At 37.3% G+C, this 17764-nt stretch overlaps 2 protein-coding genes across 5 annotated transcripts; one reads left to right on the top strand and one right to left on the bottom strand.

The window, feature by feature from the left end:
- The first annotated feature begins 2500 nt into the window (after positions 1 to 2500).
- LOC125670627 (uncharacterized) lies at positions 2501 to 4377 on the top strand. The gene is made up of 2 exons (XM_048905909.2): positions 2501 to 2619; positions 3300 to 4377. The coding sequence occupies exon 2, from the start codon at positions 3307 to 3309 to the stop codon at positions 4153 to 4155; it is 849 nt and encodes a 282-aa protein (XP_048761866.1). The 5' UTR covers positions 2501 to 2619; positions 3300 to 3306; the 3' UTR covers positions 4156 to 4377.
- A 9932-nt stretch (positions 4378 to 14309) lies between these two features.
- LOC125671908 (uncharacterized) lies at positions 14310 to 17739 on the bottom strand. 4 transcript variants are annotated; one of them, XM_048907896.2, is made up of 3 exons: positions 17687 to 17739; positions 16331 to 16431; positions 14310 to 16223 (listed from the first exon to the last, which is right to left on the bottom strand). In XM_048907896.2, exons 2-3 carry the CDS (start codon positions 16428 to 16430, stop codon positions 14425 to 14427), a joined length of 1899 nt encoding a protein of 632 aa, XP_048763853.2. In that variant the 5' UTR covers position 16431; positions 17687 to 17739; the 3' UTR covers positions 14310 to 14424. The 4 variants fall into 4 exon arrangements, with proteins under 4 accessions (XP_048763853.2, XP_048763852.2, XP_048763850.2 ...); XM_048907895.2 differs by having other exon boundaries at positions 16322 to 16431; positions 17687 to 17723; XM_048907893.2 differs by lacking the exon at positions 17687 to 17739 and having other exon boundaries at positions 16322 to 17628.
- Positions 17740 to 17764: the final 25 nt, after the last annotated feature.

Here is a 17764-nt window from a genome sequence, read left to right as displayed (position 1 = left end):
ACTCTACTAAGATATCTACATTTTGTCAAGAAAAATCAAACTCTACGCAAAGAAAAGAATCGAACACACAGTTCTTTAATTGTAAAGCAGGAACCAAATTCTTGATCCTAGCAGAGAGGGGAAGCCAATCTCGCTCGTGCCATGCTTTATATAGGACTGACAGACCTTAAGATATTAAGAATAAACGCTCAATCTGATAAGCCAGCATCAAGTCTCATAGCCAATGAAATTGCAGAAAACAAATAACGTTCGAGAAGACTGGCAAAATGGCAGGGATAATGAATTACATAGAACAGTGAAAGATAAACATGTGAAACATCGAAATATTGACTTTATGCCATCTTAAATGTCTTCCGAAATAAATAGAAAGTATTATAGAATAAAATACATACAATAACTGCGTAAGTTTAATTAACATCAAAATTCTCACATATCCATTTACATATCCCGCCCTCGAATTGAGACTATATAGGTACCAACGGTGTTACCAGAGAGTTGAAATAGATCTGGAATCCATATTTCTACTCTGTAATTGGGAGAAGGAACAAAGTTAACACAGGCCGGGGTAAATATGAAATAGCAAATAACTTGATAACAATTTTCAAAATCATTTTATTGTGCTATCCAAGGGTAGATCTCAAGGAACAAAACAGCTCAAAACAATATTCCATCTTTGGTTTGAGAAACAATTTATTCCACGGAATTTGTAAATAATACCTAATACATTTAATTTGAAACAATTGTCAATACTTTAATATTCACTTCGGAAAAGTCAATTAGGATAATTTAGAAAATTGTCCACCGGAAACAGAATTTTGCGTTGGCATTATGTGCAAAAGTAGTCTACAACTGCTATATCTACACGGTTTCTACAGCATCGCTACATAAATCTAGTTTTGTTTAAACTTGCATCAATAGACTGTTTTCAATCATGAAAAATCTATGATTTTGATTTCGCGGTTTTGTCAAAAATACATTGTCGTATAGGTAGGTAGGTGAGTTTGAATTCTGCTGTTGGTTGTAGACACAAGAAATGATTCTGAAGGCGAAATAATAAATTATCAATTTTGAAACTGACTTGACTGATAATTATTTTTTGGTCACACAATGAAACCTCGCGTCACTACTCACTTCAAACTTTCGACTATCTTGCACTATAACTATAAAGAAAAGGTTACTTCTATCACAGGTATCTGAATTTTAATCAATAAATAGATGTGAATAAAAAAAAGAGCTTTTATTTACATGTATATATAAATACACACGTGTGCAGCGACATTTTTACCCCTTCCTCGATTCGGTACCGATTTTATTAGATTCACCGAAACAAACCTATTCTCCTGCACGATTAAGCTAAGAAACAATTTTCTTTCTCATCCGTTGCTTCAGAAGTCTAAACTCCCTCGCAACAATCCAACAACGGAGATACTTTAACGATATTTTGAACATCCTCATCAAGGCCTAACAACCATGCTGTGACGTCACGATATCCCATCTCCGGATTTAATAATCTAACTCTAACAGATTAATCAAATTTACAAATAAACTTAGATAAAATTAATAACATATGATATTGTGATAAGATAACATAAAGAAAATCATTTGTGTGTTGTTTGTTTTGATTCTGAATTAATAAGTATATTAAATTGACTAACTCTTGTGCAGACCTATGTGCCTATCTACCTAGATACCCATACGTGTGTCAATATTACTGATTTCACGGAGTGTGATCCAACTTCTCGGGTCACTACACTATGGCTTTCTGAATATCAAAATCCCTTGAAATTGATGACGCCACAGTGTAAAAACGCACATTTCTGTGGAATTAAATAATCGACCGAATCACAGACAGGGCTGCGTAATCAAAATGTAATTTCGCTAGATGTTTGTGTTTTTGCTAATTAGATATTCATATACACGTGGATATTCATATTTTCATTGTTTTTGTTTTTGAAATCTTTACAAATTGTAATGAAATGCGCTGCTGTAAACAATTGGCGCGTGAATCTTGATAGATACTGTGCGTCTATTTCAACGACTGGGAATTCCGACAAAATGAAAGAAGAATATAAATATTAGATATAACTTTCATTTCTGAAAATACATGAGGGTATGAACCGCGGCGCTTCACGTCGGCGTCCTTTTTATGAAGCGTCGCAATTCATACCCAAATTTACTTTCAAAAACAAAATTTATTTCTTAAATGAACGTGTATTTTAAAATATGCGTGGGATTTTATGACAAAATCATCATTACTATAGTAAGTTGATCCGAAGAGTTGAATCACGTCTCGTTTGATCTGATAATCCGAGCCTATAAATCGACATGATCCGACTCTTCCAACAAGTTATTGGAATAATAATCAGCAGTTTTCCCAGAGTTCTGATTTTCATGCATGTGGTGCGTTAAATGCTGGATAAATTATACTTGCTTAAAATTACACATTTTTAAAAGTTGTACATGTCATTATCATGTCAAGAGTTAATAATGTGAAACACAGTTAAACCTCAATTAGTAGAACGATAGACAATTATATACATGTATATATACCACACTCCACGTTCAAATACCAACGTCCGCTCTTTTTCCTCGTGCTGCGTGGTACTCGGTCAGCTAACTGTAAGTATCAGGAATATTTGTTTTCAATTTTTAGTTTATTCTTAAACTTGCTGGCACGTGTTCTCCTGAGAGCGATACAACAGCAGGCGGAGGTGTGTCATAGAACAGTTTTTAAAATCCACCTATGACGTCATTCTTTTCTTCGAACACTCCATTATTTTTCAGGAATGGAGTGTTCGGAAAGTAGGTCAACCTTTATACAAGTAGATATAAATGCATGCAACAAAAGAATGAAAAACGTAAGACATGATTAAAATGCACAAAGTTTAGTTTTTATTTGGGCCCAGCAAAGGTGGATTTTAAGTGGGTCAATGTACTCGTATCACTCCATTCCTTAAAAACAATGGAGCGATACTCGTACATTAACCCTTACGTAAATGATGAATCTGAACATTTAGGGTAAATTTAGGGAGGAAAAAAAAACTTACTAAAGTCAAACAGCTAATATATCCAAACAAGCTTATTTTCACTGCAAGTTTTACGATTTATAAAGTAGGCCAAAACCTTGAAATGGAAACTGTAATGAATATAACTTGTTAATATCAATTTCGTGAATTCAAAACCGTGTAAAAACGGAAGTACCCGAAACCGTGAACATACGATGTAAGCCTGTACACAGTATTACTAAATTGTAATTATTGCACCCGTTTTAACATCTCCTTTTTATCAATATTCAACAGGGGGAAAATGCGAACCACAATTTACATTGGCTTCACAATAGTATTCACTCTTCACACAAATGAAGCCTTTAAGTTGCCTCGACCATTGGCTAAACAGAGAATAGCCCATTTACTTCGCAGAGATGAAGCTGAAAAGCCGAAAACATTCGAGGATTCCGACTGTTTGTCCACTCTGAAATCTGACGGCATAGCTCTTGTTAACCATGGCATAACTCTCTTGAACTCTTCTATAAAAACAACTGGTAGATTTTTTGAAGCTCTTGAAGACCTTTACAGCACCGACATAAATACTGTTCTGACCACGGTTTCGGATACCCTGAAGAAAGCCGATAAACAAGCCGCGGTGGATTTTAAAAAATTCATGGATGTTGATTTAGATAAATCCGCCATTTATGTTTATACTGACTGGATTTATGATGACGTCAATTATTCTTTGCGTAGTCACAAATGTGGCAAGAAGAAACTGACTGAAAAAGACAAGAACCTGGCCCCGTACACAGCCTATCTAATGGCGGTCATGCTCTATTCTCCGAATTTACGCAAAGAGTCAAATTTTACCTACAGAGAAGTCTCATTTAAGCAGGAATTCGTTGACCAGTACAAAGTTGGAACAACGTTTCTTTGGTCATCGTTCACATCTTCATCAATGTACGATTTAGATTTCACGGGAAATGTTGAATTTGTGTTTAATAACTCTCGGGAGTCGATCTGGAGTCCGAGACGTATTGAGGAGTACTCCCGATATCCCGAGGAGGAGGAGGCCCTGTATCCCCCCGCGGCGATATTCAGTGTGACGGAGAAGCACGAGAAGGGCAACAAAGTATACATTTATGCCGACCTGGTCAGCGAGGACTGATGAGATTCAGTAGCCTGATGTTTTTACAACAAGTACTGAACTGGCATAAAATACGTACAGAGGATGCTGTTGATCTGGAATGTGAATATGAATTGGTTGAATTTCTGGGGTTTTTTTTTTTTTTTTTTTTTTTTTATATATATAAGCGTTCAAGATTTCTATGAAAACATTGATATTATTTACTAACTATAGACATCCTATGTTGAATAAAAATCCACCTCATATTGTGTTTTATCATACTTTCATGTAAATTGCTCGAATCTGATTGGTCGAGAAGTATTGATAAAAAAAAAACCCATATGATATTTCCCAATGAGAATATAAAGCACGCACCTCAGAGTGATATTATTTAGCAACGGGTAACATTACTTGACAACGAGTGATAATATAAAAATTATCACATGCGTCAAATTTATGCACGTACGGTTCGCCGTAGATTGTTAGACGACGTCGTTTGAGCGTTTGTAATAAACGTTAATACCTGCATTGATTTACAAGACATTGCCAATAACATCACATGATCTAGTGATTGTGATCAAATGTCAACAGACATACGTTTTTCTGCTTTGTTGTTAATATATAACATTCAGTATAATAAAACAAATATTACATGAAGTTGAGGGTAACATTGAATACTTTTACCCCTCGAGAAAACATTGTCAACTAGAAACCATTGTCAACCGAGGCGTAACCGAAATTGTACGTACCAAGGAATGACCCTCCTTAGTGTCTGAGGCCAACGCTGCATCATACGCACGAACATTACCTGGTGTCAGAGTCAAAACAAGCCCTCAAATGGAACCCCCAAGGAAAAAGAAACAGAGGAAGACCAAGGAGCAGCTGGCGCAGAGTTACGGAGGCAGAATTAAAAGAGCAAGGCTACACCTGAAACTCAGCAGAAAGATTAGCGCCAGACAGAGTCAGATGGAGGGAGTTCATCAATGGCCTATGCTCCCTAGAGGAGCAAAGGGCTAAGTAAGTAAGTAAGAGTCATCAACGGACCCTAAGAACACCGGACAAATAGAAAGATGTCGGATCTAACTGGATCGTCGATTCCCAAGATGTACTGGGACAATACGAATCTACCGGAAACGTGGCGGAAATTTCAGTCTAATGTCAAACTTATATTCAAAAAGGACCCCTAGAGTCCAAAGACAAATCCATAAAAGGGACTTATTTACTATAAGTCTAGTCAATCTAGCAAATCACCTCAATGTAATTGCAACAGAAACAAACTCGATAGAATTTAATAAACATACAAAAAATCGGACAATGGGAAATATTTCAAATTTAGACTTAAATGTTTTAGCAAACCATCGATATTTTGTGGTGTTTTTGGCACGCCGTATACGTAAAGAGGAGTAACTCAACTATGAAAGTCATTGGAATAATGTATATTATTACTACCAGTAACTTGATCCGAAGAGTCGGATCATGCACGTCCAGTTGACAGGCGCGGATCATCAGACTTGTCCTTTTCGAGAAACTTTCCCCAAGATCTGACGCGTATGGAGTCATAGGGCATCATAGCAAAGGCCACAGAGCCAAACCAGTGGGTCAACTATTTAGTTGTAGTTGAGACTATCAATAAGTTAAGGGTGAGTTTAGACCCCAGGGATCTCAATAAAGCAATGCAAAGACCCCATTACCCCATGAAAACCTTGGAGGACACCCTTCCAGAACTTTGCAGGTGCCAAAATATTCACTAAACTCTACCTTCGTTATGGCTATAGCACTATTCCCTTATGGAAGGTGAAGATAACGAACAGTGATCAATCTCATAACTCCTATAAGCAATACAAAATAGATAGTTGGGCAAACACGGACCCCTGGACACATCAGAGGTGGGATCAGGTGCCTAGGAGGAGTAAGCATCCCCAGTCGAACGGTCACACCTGCCGTGAGCCCTATATCGTGATCAGGTAAACGGAATTATCCGTAGTTAAAATCAGTGTGCCACGAACGGTCTAATAATCGGTATGAAACACGTCAGACAGCATTTGACCCAATGATGGGTTGTATTGGCAAACTAGATCGTTATAACGACCATAGAATTTGCGAAATGCTAACTTTAAACGAGACAGTTGAAACCCCTGTACCATCAACTTGTTTGTCAGTAGCTTGCCTCGATTTAAAAACTTACCATACGCAGAACAAGCTCTTGCGTATCGAATCAGTTAAGAGATATAAACACCATATGCAGGTGATAATCGAATATTGCTACATAAATATGGAAATCTTCATACTTAACAACTTTCAACGCCCCCTTTGGGAGGTACAGATATTTAAGACTGCCATTTGGTTTGAAATCATCACAGGATGAATTCCAGAGAAAGGTCGACCATTCTTTTGAAGATACATCCGGTGTCATAGCCCTTATTGATGACATACTTGTATATGGTCGGTCACAAGCAGAGCATGACCAAACCCTCCAAAAGAACGGTCTTAGATAAGGCAAGGCAGCCAAAAGAACGGTCTTAGATAAGGCAAGGCAGCCAAAAGAACGGTCTTAGATAAGGAAATGCAGCCAAAAGAAAGGTATTAGATAAGGCACAGCAGACAGGTCTCAGGTTCAACATAGATAAACAGCATGTAGCAATTGATAGGGTTAAAATATTTCGGTCATATATTTACCTCAAGTGGTATTGAATCCGATCTGGAAAAAGTGGCCGCTATATGGGATATGCCCCCTCCCACTAACAAAGCCGAGCTTCGGACTGTTCTCGGAATGATGACCTATTTGTCAAAATTTGCACCCAACTTGTCAAATGTTACAAGTCCCATGCGTAAACGTCTTACACAGAATTTATTTGGGACGAGCCGCAGAAAAGAATGAAGAAGTCAAAAACATTTTAACCTCTAGCTCAGACCCAATTCTTAGATATTTTGATCCATCTAAGCCCATTTTGTACTTCACGTTGCCTATTATTTATGCATCCAAATCCTTGACCCAGAGTAAATGTGATTGTGCTCAAATAGAGAAAGAAGTTTTCGCAATTTAATTTGGATGCAAATGTTTCCATTATTATATCTTGGTTGTAAGGTATCTGCCCACAAACCCCTCATTCCAATCTTTAAGAAACAACCTTCATGCTGTCCCTCCACGTCTCCAAAGGATGTTGATACAGTTGGGAAACTATGACCTTGATATAATCTATATACTGGGCACTAAGATTCCCCTGGCCGACACACTTCCTCGTAAACATTTGCCCAAGTTATCCTCAGTACTCAAATGGCATGGACTAACACGTCCATATCATAATTAGTTGTGTGCCCATCTCAAACCGCAGGCTAGATGATATCCGCATTGCAACTACAAGAGACATTGACCTCCAGACCCTCATTAAGGTCCTTATGAATGAGTGGCCTGATGAAAGAAGGTCATGCGACACCATCCTTATAGAATTTTGGAACCACGGAGACAAATTATCTTACATACACGACTTTGTTCTCAAAGGTCACAAAATTCTGATCACAACGTCATTCCGTAGTGAGATATATGATAGCCTCCATATAGGTCAAGCAGGTATTGAGAAGACCCTCCGCAGAGTTCGCACTGACCTATTCTGGCCTGGTTTTCACACCGACGTACAGAATCTGGTATCTAGTTGCCCTGAATGCCTATTGTTTAGGAATTCAAACCCCAAAGAACCCCACCCAATACCTGACTACCCCTGGCAAGTAGTTGCCATAGACTTGTTCCAGTGGAACGAGAAGGATTTGAAATGATTTGAAATCATTCATATGATATGCTTGACATATATCAAACGACAATCACTGTATTATGTATGCGTTTGTTCGAGTTACTCCCCTTAGGTTAAACTGATGAATGTAATGAGCCTCGTTTTGGTTTTTTAAATAAAATTGTGAAGCTTACAGCACGTGTTGTGAATGGGTCATTATCAAATTTCGCAGATTTTTCAGAGTTAGAAATGACAAGAAATGTATAGCTCTAAATTCCCATTTTTTTTTAAGCATAACATGTTTATCAAACATTACGGTAAAACATATTAAATTTTGCAAACATGAAATGTGCCCCATTGCCAAAAAATGGGGTCAAAGGTGAATAGGTAAAACAAATCTGTTAATGGTGTAACAAACATATATAATAAAGGGAAAAAGGGATAAGTAATAATGCCATATACTTGAAAATGGCATAAATAATTGCAAAAAAGCATTAAAATTGATATATTTTGGTCTGATGTTTAAAAAACTTAGTAATTCTATAATTAAACTGACACAAAATGGTATATCTGAGATACTATTTTAAAAACTTTCCTCTCTTTTTAACATGATACCTGCATTATTACAAAATGACACAAAAATATTATTACAGATTAAATAGATTTATTTAAATCTTATTTTAAGAAAAGTTTGATACTGATATATGACCATCTTTGTCTGCGATCAAGAAAATTGTTCATGTAACACCAATGACAAAATGTGTTTGACCACTGACAGGTAAATTACACCACTGACATAAAAATAACAGAAGTGGACCCAAACACTTTAACAGTAAAGCTAAAAATGAATCAATACCACTCCTTTGAATAATTTCATACATTTCCTTTCAATGAAAAAGAAATCGGACAAGAATATTTTTGCTTGTACGTACAAATGATGAAGGTGTGTGTTACACCACTTATATTGTCGTTACTCCACTGATCATAGTGTTTGTGTAAGTTACATATGCAATATTAAATTATGTCAAAGGTAATCACTAAAAGTGTCAACATACTTACACCACAGACAAATTTCAAATATACATCTTTATTAGGTCACCTGAGTTAACCAGGTGACCTATTGCTTTTGGTCTGTGTCTGTTGCCATGCGTTGTACATTAACAATTAAACAATTTTAACTTCTTGATAACTACCATTCCAAATTCTGATGCATCCTTGGGACAAGGGGGAATAAATTGTAAATTTCAGGACACCTGCACCCCTAGGGCCTCGGGGGATGAACAAAAATTGACCCAGTTTCAATAAGTTTCTTTATAACTGCAAATCTGTAAGGAAAACTAAATTTCATGAAGAGCAGGAAGTCCTCTGCCACAATTGTACATTTCGTGGTCCCTGGGGTATAGGACTAAGGTTCTGATTCAGTCAGACTCCAGGGTGGGGACCAAACTTAGCATATAGTGTGTATGTGTAAATCATTTAAGTAACATTTTCCTTAATGCTTTTGATACTAACTTTAAAGTAATTGGATATTTATAAGGAGCAGGTGTCTTTTACCAAAATTGGAAATTGGGTAGGGGTGTGGTATCAGGGTGGGGTCAAATGGTCATAGTGATTACATGTGTATGTTTGCAAATGGACATTGTTTAAGTGTGTCTTCTTTTCAATAACTACCTTTCCAATGGGATCCATTTTTCACATTGCAGCACGAGTTATCCCCCCCAATCCAGAGGGTGCACAGCACGTTGAGGTTCCCTAGTGATTGCATCATTATAAGGAATATATAGAAAATTTACCATTTCTTATTGTAATTAAGTGCCAGTTGAGGAATATTTATAGAAATTATTTCCAGGTGTCTGTTATTATAATTTTACATATTACTCATGAAAGGTTTGGTATTAATTGTATCATAACTTGGACAGAATTAAACATCAAATATTGGAGATAGGTCTATACCCCCCCCCCCCCACCTTCCCTTCTCTTCAATTTGATGAAAGGTATATTCTAAAAAGTGTTCTCTGTAAAATCGAAGAAACTAGCCCTTAATTATGATTTATAATACCATTTTCTAATAAACTCCATAACTTGTTATTTTGTCAATGGAAACACAATTTAGTCATTGGTGTTACATAAAATATACAGCAAATTTCAATAGTCTAAGACAATTGTCAAATGGAATATGCATTGCAATGATCCCAAAAGTTGCAATTTCTATTAAAAATAAAAGAAGAATTGTAGAAAGTTATAACATTAAGCATTTATCCATTGTCATTTCTTGAGAAAATTGTAATGTCAGTGGTATAACAAATTTAGTCAATAGTGTAACACTTGAAATATCTTATATTTAATATATTCATATGATGGCTTTAATTTATCCAAAATGACCTACCTGGAGATAATAATGTTAATTGTGACTAAATAAGCTAAATCAATTAAGTTTTTAGAAGTTTACCATATAATACAAACATGTCAGTGGTGTTACAATTGTCCTCAGTTGTGTAACATTATTCTTTGTTACACAACTGACAGTTACACCAATGATGTATTGAGGTTAAATATGTCGATGTAGCCATAGGAATTCATTAAATACAGATAGCAGCAATCTACATCTAAAATTATATCTATAATAGGAACTATGGATGAACATCCCATGCTTCTATTTTGAAAATTATCTGTGAAATCAGTGTTACACCTTTGACTTGTTTTAAACTGTACTCATTAAACCAAACTTACCAAATTTGAAAATATTTCATGATCACAAATCACACTGTTTCAAGCATTGTTTTTTTTTGGTGACAGGAAGTGATGTCATTAATGACAGGGGGTATTCACATATCAATTTGATATCAATTTCCCAATGTATTTTTAGATTTTACATCTCTGTTACACCACTTATCAGAAATTTTTGTACATGAATATTTAACCTTCTCATGATATTTTGTCAAAAGTTCAGAATCATAATTTCATGAAAAAATTCAATAAAAAGTAACTATTACATGGTGCAAGTTTATTTTTAAAATGAAATATGAAATTAATTATGGTATTGTACCTGAAAGAGAAGGTTGGGATTTATTGACAGCCCCAAAACGCCAATTTATGTAGCTTGGGGTCAGTTTTCTTCTTTAAATGTATGACAAAAATAAAAATATGCTTTGTAATATGACACCTTATTTATACTTGATTCGTGGATATTCATTTTTTCCCATTTACATAGCTTATTAACAAGATTTTTTGGAGTGACTGAAAAATCTGCGAAATTTGATAATGACCCATATACGTTCCAAGGAAGGACCCTTCTCAGTGTCTGAGGCCAGTGCTGCATCATATGCACGAAGATTTCACCTATCATTGGATCAAACGCTGATTTTGACTACGGATTACTCCGTTTTCCTGATCAAGGCTCACAGCGGGTGTGACCGCTTAACAGGGGATACTTACTCCTTCTAGGCACCTGATCCCACCTCTGTATGTCCAGGGTCTGTGTTTGCCGAACTCTTTATTTTGTATTCCTATTAGGAGTTATGAGATAGATCACTGTTCGTTATCTTCACCTTTCATGATAATGAAGGCACCCTGGGTTTAATCACAGGACCTTGACTTTCGGATCGTGGGGGAAAAAGAAATGCATAAAAGCATGAATCCTCTATAAAATTACTTAAAATTCGTTTTGATAAAGATGTCAACATTAACATATCGCTTAAATAAGTAAAAATAACACGCACCGCGATTTTAAATAGAGGGTTCATATTATCATGCCCCCCCCACCCCCCAATTTTTCACAATCCGGAAGACAATCCCCTGTGGATATTAGATACTATTACCCTTCGACACGCATACTTATCCGTGTATGTTTATTTATAACTATCTTTTTTGTTGTTTGTAAAAAGCCATGTGATCACACAAATTCATGCACGCACTCACCCACCCATCTAATTAACGGTTTGGAGTTCCGACAGAGATGAAAGTAAATGTAAATATAAATGGAGTTTGTATTTTAAAATGGTATGAACTGCAACGCTTCAAGCCGATGCTATATTAGATAGTGACCCCATTTAAAAACGACCCCAGATTTAATATTTCAACTGATGTTTGATCAAAGCCCATGCATTAAGCTCATTTTCGTCGCTGAATTTTTTAAACGCAAACTTTCGCAAATAAACGCGTAGCTTTAGCGTTATAATGTAAATCTTCTGCGAATAAACACGTAACTTTCGCGTTATAATGTTTATCTTTCGCGTTATAAAGTGAAACTTTCGCTATTAATGTGTAACTGTCACGAATAAACGCATACATTTCGCGTTATAATGCGAAACTATAACGTTATAAAAGGTTTTTGCTAATAAACACGAAACGCTGGCATAGACCCCAATTTATTGATTAAATGCGCCCAATATCAAAAAGTAACATGAAATAATTTGTTCACTACAGTGAGGAAAAATAACGGTAGAAGTGTCTAGCTGTACTTTGTAATTTTGTATATGCACATCTCTTGATATAATTTGAATTCGTTGTGCAATATCACCTTATTGACCTTTGATTCCGTTGTACTTATTTTGTGTTATTAATTGTCACATAGGAGAGGTCTTTCTAGACAATAAGATGTGATTTTAAAGCATATGAATCTAGAACTGTCCTGACTAATATCCCCCGCATGGCACATTGGATGGTGGAAAATCGCGAATTTATGCTCATTGAAGAATAAACACATCCTTTTGATATGATGATTGTTGAGAGCAATTAATGTAAACGCAAGCCTATCTATTCTGTAGTAGTGTGTTACTCAGAATATTGATAATTTCTGAATGATATTATATGGATAACTACTATTCAGTGTACATGAGCCAGAAAACAACACATCTTTTATTAACAAAATCCTCCATAGATAGATGGGCAGACAGACAAATGGACTGATGATTTTATAATACCATCTCCAAAACTAATGAAGTAGTCTCTATGAAAGAACAGATCATTACAAAATGTAAAAGAAAATGACCAAGTCAATGAAGTTGTAAAAACACTCATAAAATGAAAATATCCACAATTTCCTTGAATGTTGATGAATTTCAATAAAAATGACAGGAGTACAACTTCCGGAAACTGACAATACCCCCTTATAATTGAAGAGAAATATCCTAACTTCCTTGAATGTTAAAATATCTCAAACAAAATAGCAACTGCACAACTTCATTATTTTTATAAGATGTATATAAAGTTTTAACGAAATATGTTCATTGGTGTTAAAGATATCCTCTGGACAAACGGATGGACGAACAGATGGACAAGGTGATTTCAGTAACACCTCCCCCCCCCCCCCCAACTTCACTTGCGTGGGGTATAGTGACAAAATTATAAAATAGTAAGATACAAGTTACAAGGGTTGCTGTGGGTTTTTTCCCAAATGATGACAGCCAAGGGACAGAACCTGTGAAAAGTGTGGATTCGTCTATTATCGGAAGAAAATTACTTACATGTAAGTTACCAAGTGCTTTCTAGAAACATTTTGACGAGTTTTTCAAGTTAATAAATGAATCAAAAGAAAATGTAGATTTACGCAATAGCATAACATTCATTCAGACATTTAGTGGTTGATAATCTAATATTTCTTTAAATTTCTGTGACATTTTAAGGCTTGATTTCAACTAAACGAAATTTTGTACCCCCGTTTTTAACTAAGCAACACTGGTATTAATCAATTACAAATATGATTTCAATAAAAAAAAATTTAATATATACATGTATCATATTTGTCAAACATTCTGAAATATGCGTGGATAGAAGGTAGACATGTGAGCGTGTGTGTATATAGTTTCTTATAAATGCATATTCATTATTCCTGTTTTGCATAACTATATATATGCAGAATATTTCGCGCTATAACGTGAAAAATACGCGTTTATTCGGAAAAGTTTTCTGTTATAACACGAAGAATACGTATTTATTCGCTAAAGTTTCGCGTTATAATGCGAAAGTTATGCGTTTATTCGCTAAAGTTTCTCATTATAACGCGAACCTTTTTTTTTTTTTTTTTTTTTTTTGCTTCGAAAATGAGCTCAATGGGCTTTCGTAGGTTCTAGATGGGTTCGTTTTACTGAATGAACTTGTTTCAAATTAGTTTGCACGGTTGAATGGGCTTGATTTAGACAAAAGCATTCGGTTTACCGGACGTTTTGATTTTAGGAATCCAGAGTGAAAAGGTCTCGATCGATCGATCGATCGAGAGAGAGAGAGAGAGAGAGAGAGAGAGAGAGGGGGGGGGGTAAAAGTCACGACATTCCATAATATTCATGACCAGCGTATTAGATCAGTCGGCTATCTAAGCATTTTTAAGATACCTTGGTTTCGTAAAAATAAAACATAGGTGTACAATAAAATGTTTGTCTTGTACTAATTCTGGAATAGGAAGGTGGAAGAATTCAATTTCGGATTGAAAATAAAAAAGACAAAAGTCAACAATGCTATACATAGCACTCTGGAATCTGTTCTTTTTAAAATTTACTTTCTGAATAATCGCATCACATTATAATACATAACTTTTTAGTTAAATACATTTACAACATTGGGACTCAAAACACCATGTCATTTTTTCTATTCAACCAATTGGCTTTTGCTTTGTTTTAACAACTCCATGTGATCCAGAGCTTGAACCAACTCCTCCTAGATGACCTGGTGCTCCAACTGCCCCCAACCCACTTGGTCCTCCCTGGATTCCTCCAGATATTCCTATCGGTCCACCAGCAAGACCTCCGGGTCCACCAGCTAGACCTCCGGGTCCACCAGCAAAGCCTCCGGGTCCACCAGCTAGACCTCCGGGTCCGCCAGCAAAGCCTCCAGGTCCACCAGCAAAGCCTCCAGGTCCACCAGCAAAGCCTCCGGGTCCACCAGCAAAGCCTCCAGGTCCACCAGCTAGACCTCCATGTTTACCACTAAAGCTTCCGGGTCCACCAGCAAGTCCCCCAGGTCCACCAGCAAAGCCTCCGGGTCCACCAGCAAAGCCTCCGGGTCCACCGGCTAGACCTCCAGGTCCACCAGCAAATCCTCCGGATCCACCGGCTAGACCTCCGGGTCCACCAGCAAAGCCTCCGGGTCCCCCAGCAAATCCTCCAGGTCCACCGGCTAGACCTCCAGGTCCACCAGCAAATCCTCCGGATCCACTGGCTAGACCTCTGGGTCCACCAGCAAAGCCTCCCGGTCCACCAGCAAAGCCCCCCGGTCCACCAGCTAGACCTCCGGGTCCACCAGCAAAGCCTCCTGGTCCACCGGCTAGACCTCCGGGTCCACCAGCAAGACCCCCTTTTCCACTAATTCTGTCTAGAAGTCCATGCAGTCCACTTGTTAAACTTCCCTGAGATGCCCCGTGTCCTCCACTAGTTCTTCCACCTAAGAGTCCTTGAAGTCCCCCTGTCTCTAGAGGAATATTTCCTCCGGCTCCATGTGATAATCCGGATTGGCCACCTTGGAAGCTAACACCGGCAGACAATGACTGACCACTATGGCCACCTTGCGGACCTCTTTGGGGTCCAGAAAGAGAATGAGCACCAAATCCGGCATGGAATCTGCTTCCAAGTCCCGAAATACCTCCAGTTCCACCGCCTGCATCAGAACCGCTATTAAGAAGCCCGAAAATTCCACCTGGTCCGTTTAACAGATTTCCTCCGAATGACAATCCTCCCGATCCCCCACCGGATCCGATATGTCCACCACTTGGACCACCTCCAAGAAGTCCAGCAAGACCACCTCCTAAATTCCCTTGGCTGCTGGATCCACCAAGTAAGTTTTGCAAGAAAGCCGCTCCTCCGGTACCATCTTGGTTTTCAATAAAACCCGAACCACCGAGACCATTTAAACCACGAGGTCCTCCGACTGACGGACCAGCCCCACCAATTGGAAAACTGTTAGCTACACTGCCAGAGACCATAGATGAACCACTGTGGGTCTTGCTGTGTACTACATTAGCACCCCCGTGGCTGCCTCCGGGGAATCCTTGACCAGTAAATAAACTGCTCTGTCCACCAATGTTGGGGCCAGACCCGGATGGTCCACCTGGGAAGGAACCTGCGTTTCCAGCAAACGGGGATGATCCACCTAGGAATGATGATGCGTCAGCTGCAAAAGAACCCCCGAAACCGCCCTGTAAACCCGGAGATCCGCCGCCAGAAATTGGAATCGCTCCACCGCCTAGGTTACCTGGAAGACCGCCATGTCCTGCGCCTGTCAGTGCTCCTCCAGTTAAGCCACCGTGCCCTACACCTGGCAAAGCCCCGCCCGGAGCTCCACCTCTTCCGCCTTGTCTACCGAAGGACTGAAACTGTTGGATGAGATGTGCTACATCTGAACCGCGGCTTCCTTGACCACCGGATGAACCTCGGCCTGCTTGACCACCAGGTCCACCTGTTTGATATATAAAGCCATGTTATTGATTTCTGGATTATTTTCATGATTTAGAAGATTTCTAAACTTTTCTGAGATATCATTTCATATTTATTTACCGCCATTACCTCTACCGAGCAATCCATGCAAGAGTCCGCCGGGGTTGCCACTTCCGGTCGCTTGCGCAGAAAAGAGAAATAATGTACACAACACAGTTAATCCGCTCATTCTGTGAAGAAGAATAAATGTGTTATTTTTCATGAATAAAAAAAATAAATAAACAAATAAATAAAAAATGAATAAATAAATATAAAACTCTATAAATAAATAAAATAAATAGATGCAAAAAAATAAAAAAATAAAATAAAATATCTTTCAGGTATTTATTAAAGATTGCTGGTGGAACACAAGGGGGATTTCCAGAAAACTTTGAAAGCGGGGAGAGGGTATTTCAACTCAAGTTTGTACCTTTTCCGCACTAAAAGGGGATTTGTATACCCTAAAATGTCACAAAATGACAATTTCTGATACAAATGCTCAATCAAAGAGTACTTCCTCCATAAGCATATATCCATGTATATATGGATGCTGTAGAAACTCACGCGAAGAAAATTCTTTTAAGAACATGTTATATGAAAAAATGTGTTAATTGTAAAATAAATTCAGTTTGACTTTGAAATACTATATACAAGAGCATGAAAGAAAATTGAATGCATTTCTTGTTGACCACTAAAGATGGTTCTCAAGTCCAAAAATAAAAGTACTGACCCTATAGAAGAAAACGAAAGTAAATAAAATGTTGCAACTCCTCTTTTTACTGGCATATCAAAACTAAATGACAGTCATTGGCATAAAATTACGGCGGCGTAGAAAGGCCAAATATAAGAAAATGTATCCGTTCGGACGAAATAGCAAATTGTTCGGACGAATAAGAAATTCGTTCAGACGAATTACCACTTTGTTAGGACGAAATAGAAATTCGTTCGAACAAACAAGTAAATTTGTTCGGACAAATTACGTGTGTTAAGAAAAAGAAAAAGAAAAGATTTTTAAAAATGATGAAAAAAAACCCCCAACAAACTTAAAAGAGATTAGTTGTTAAAGTGATGGCAACCATTTTTCCTCCTCAAAATCTCTCAATGGCATAGGAATGTACATGTATATTAATGACTAATAAAAACATTTATTTTGTACAAAAAACAAGAGAAACCTAATAAAACCACGTTAGATAACCATTTTAAAGAAATATACAAGGAAGAATTATTGTCTTGCAAGACAATGATTATTTAATCACCAAAATCACATTTTAATGTGCCTGTTTTGAGGTTAAAATGTGTTTGAAATAATTAAACACCGGTGTTATTACTGAAATATATAATATCGAGCAATTTTCATTCAATTCAATTTTTGGTAACAAAATGACGGCTAAAGCCCCTTTAATGTTTGATGGGGAAACACTACTTGGCTTTGATGCTTTGTCTTACCTGTATAAGCGCTAAATCCTAAATGACCGTTCAAAACAGTGGTCATAGATATTCCTCACGTAACTCTTATACGGGGAA

This window comes from Ostrea edulis, chromosome 4, assembly GCF_947568905.1.
Source record: "Ostrea edulis chromosome 4, xbOstEdul1.1, whole genome shotgun sequence".
Taxonomy (NCBI): Eukaryota; Metazoa; Mollusca; class Bivalvia; order Ostreida; family Ostreidae; genus Ostrea; species Ostrea edulis.
Note: the sequence above shows the minus strand (reverse complement) of the source record. Positions and strands in the feature narration are given on the sequence as shown.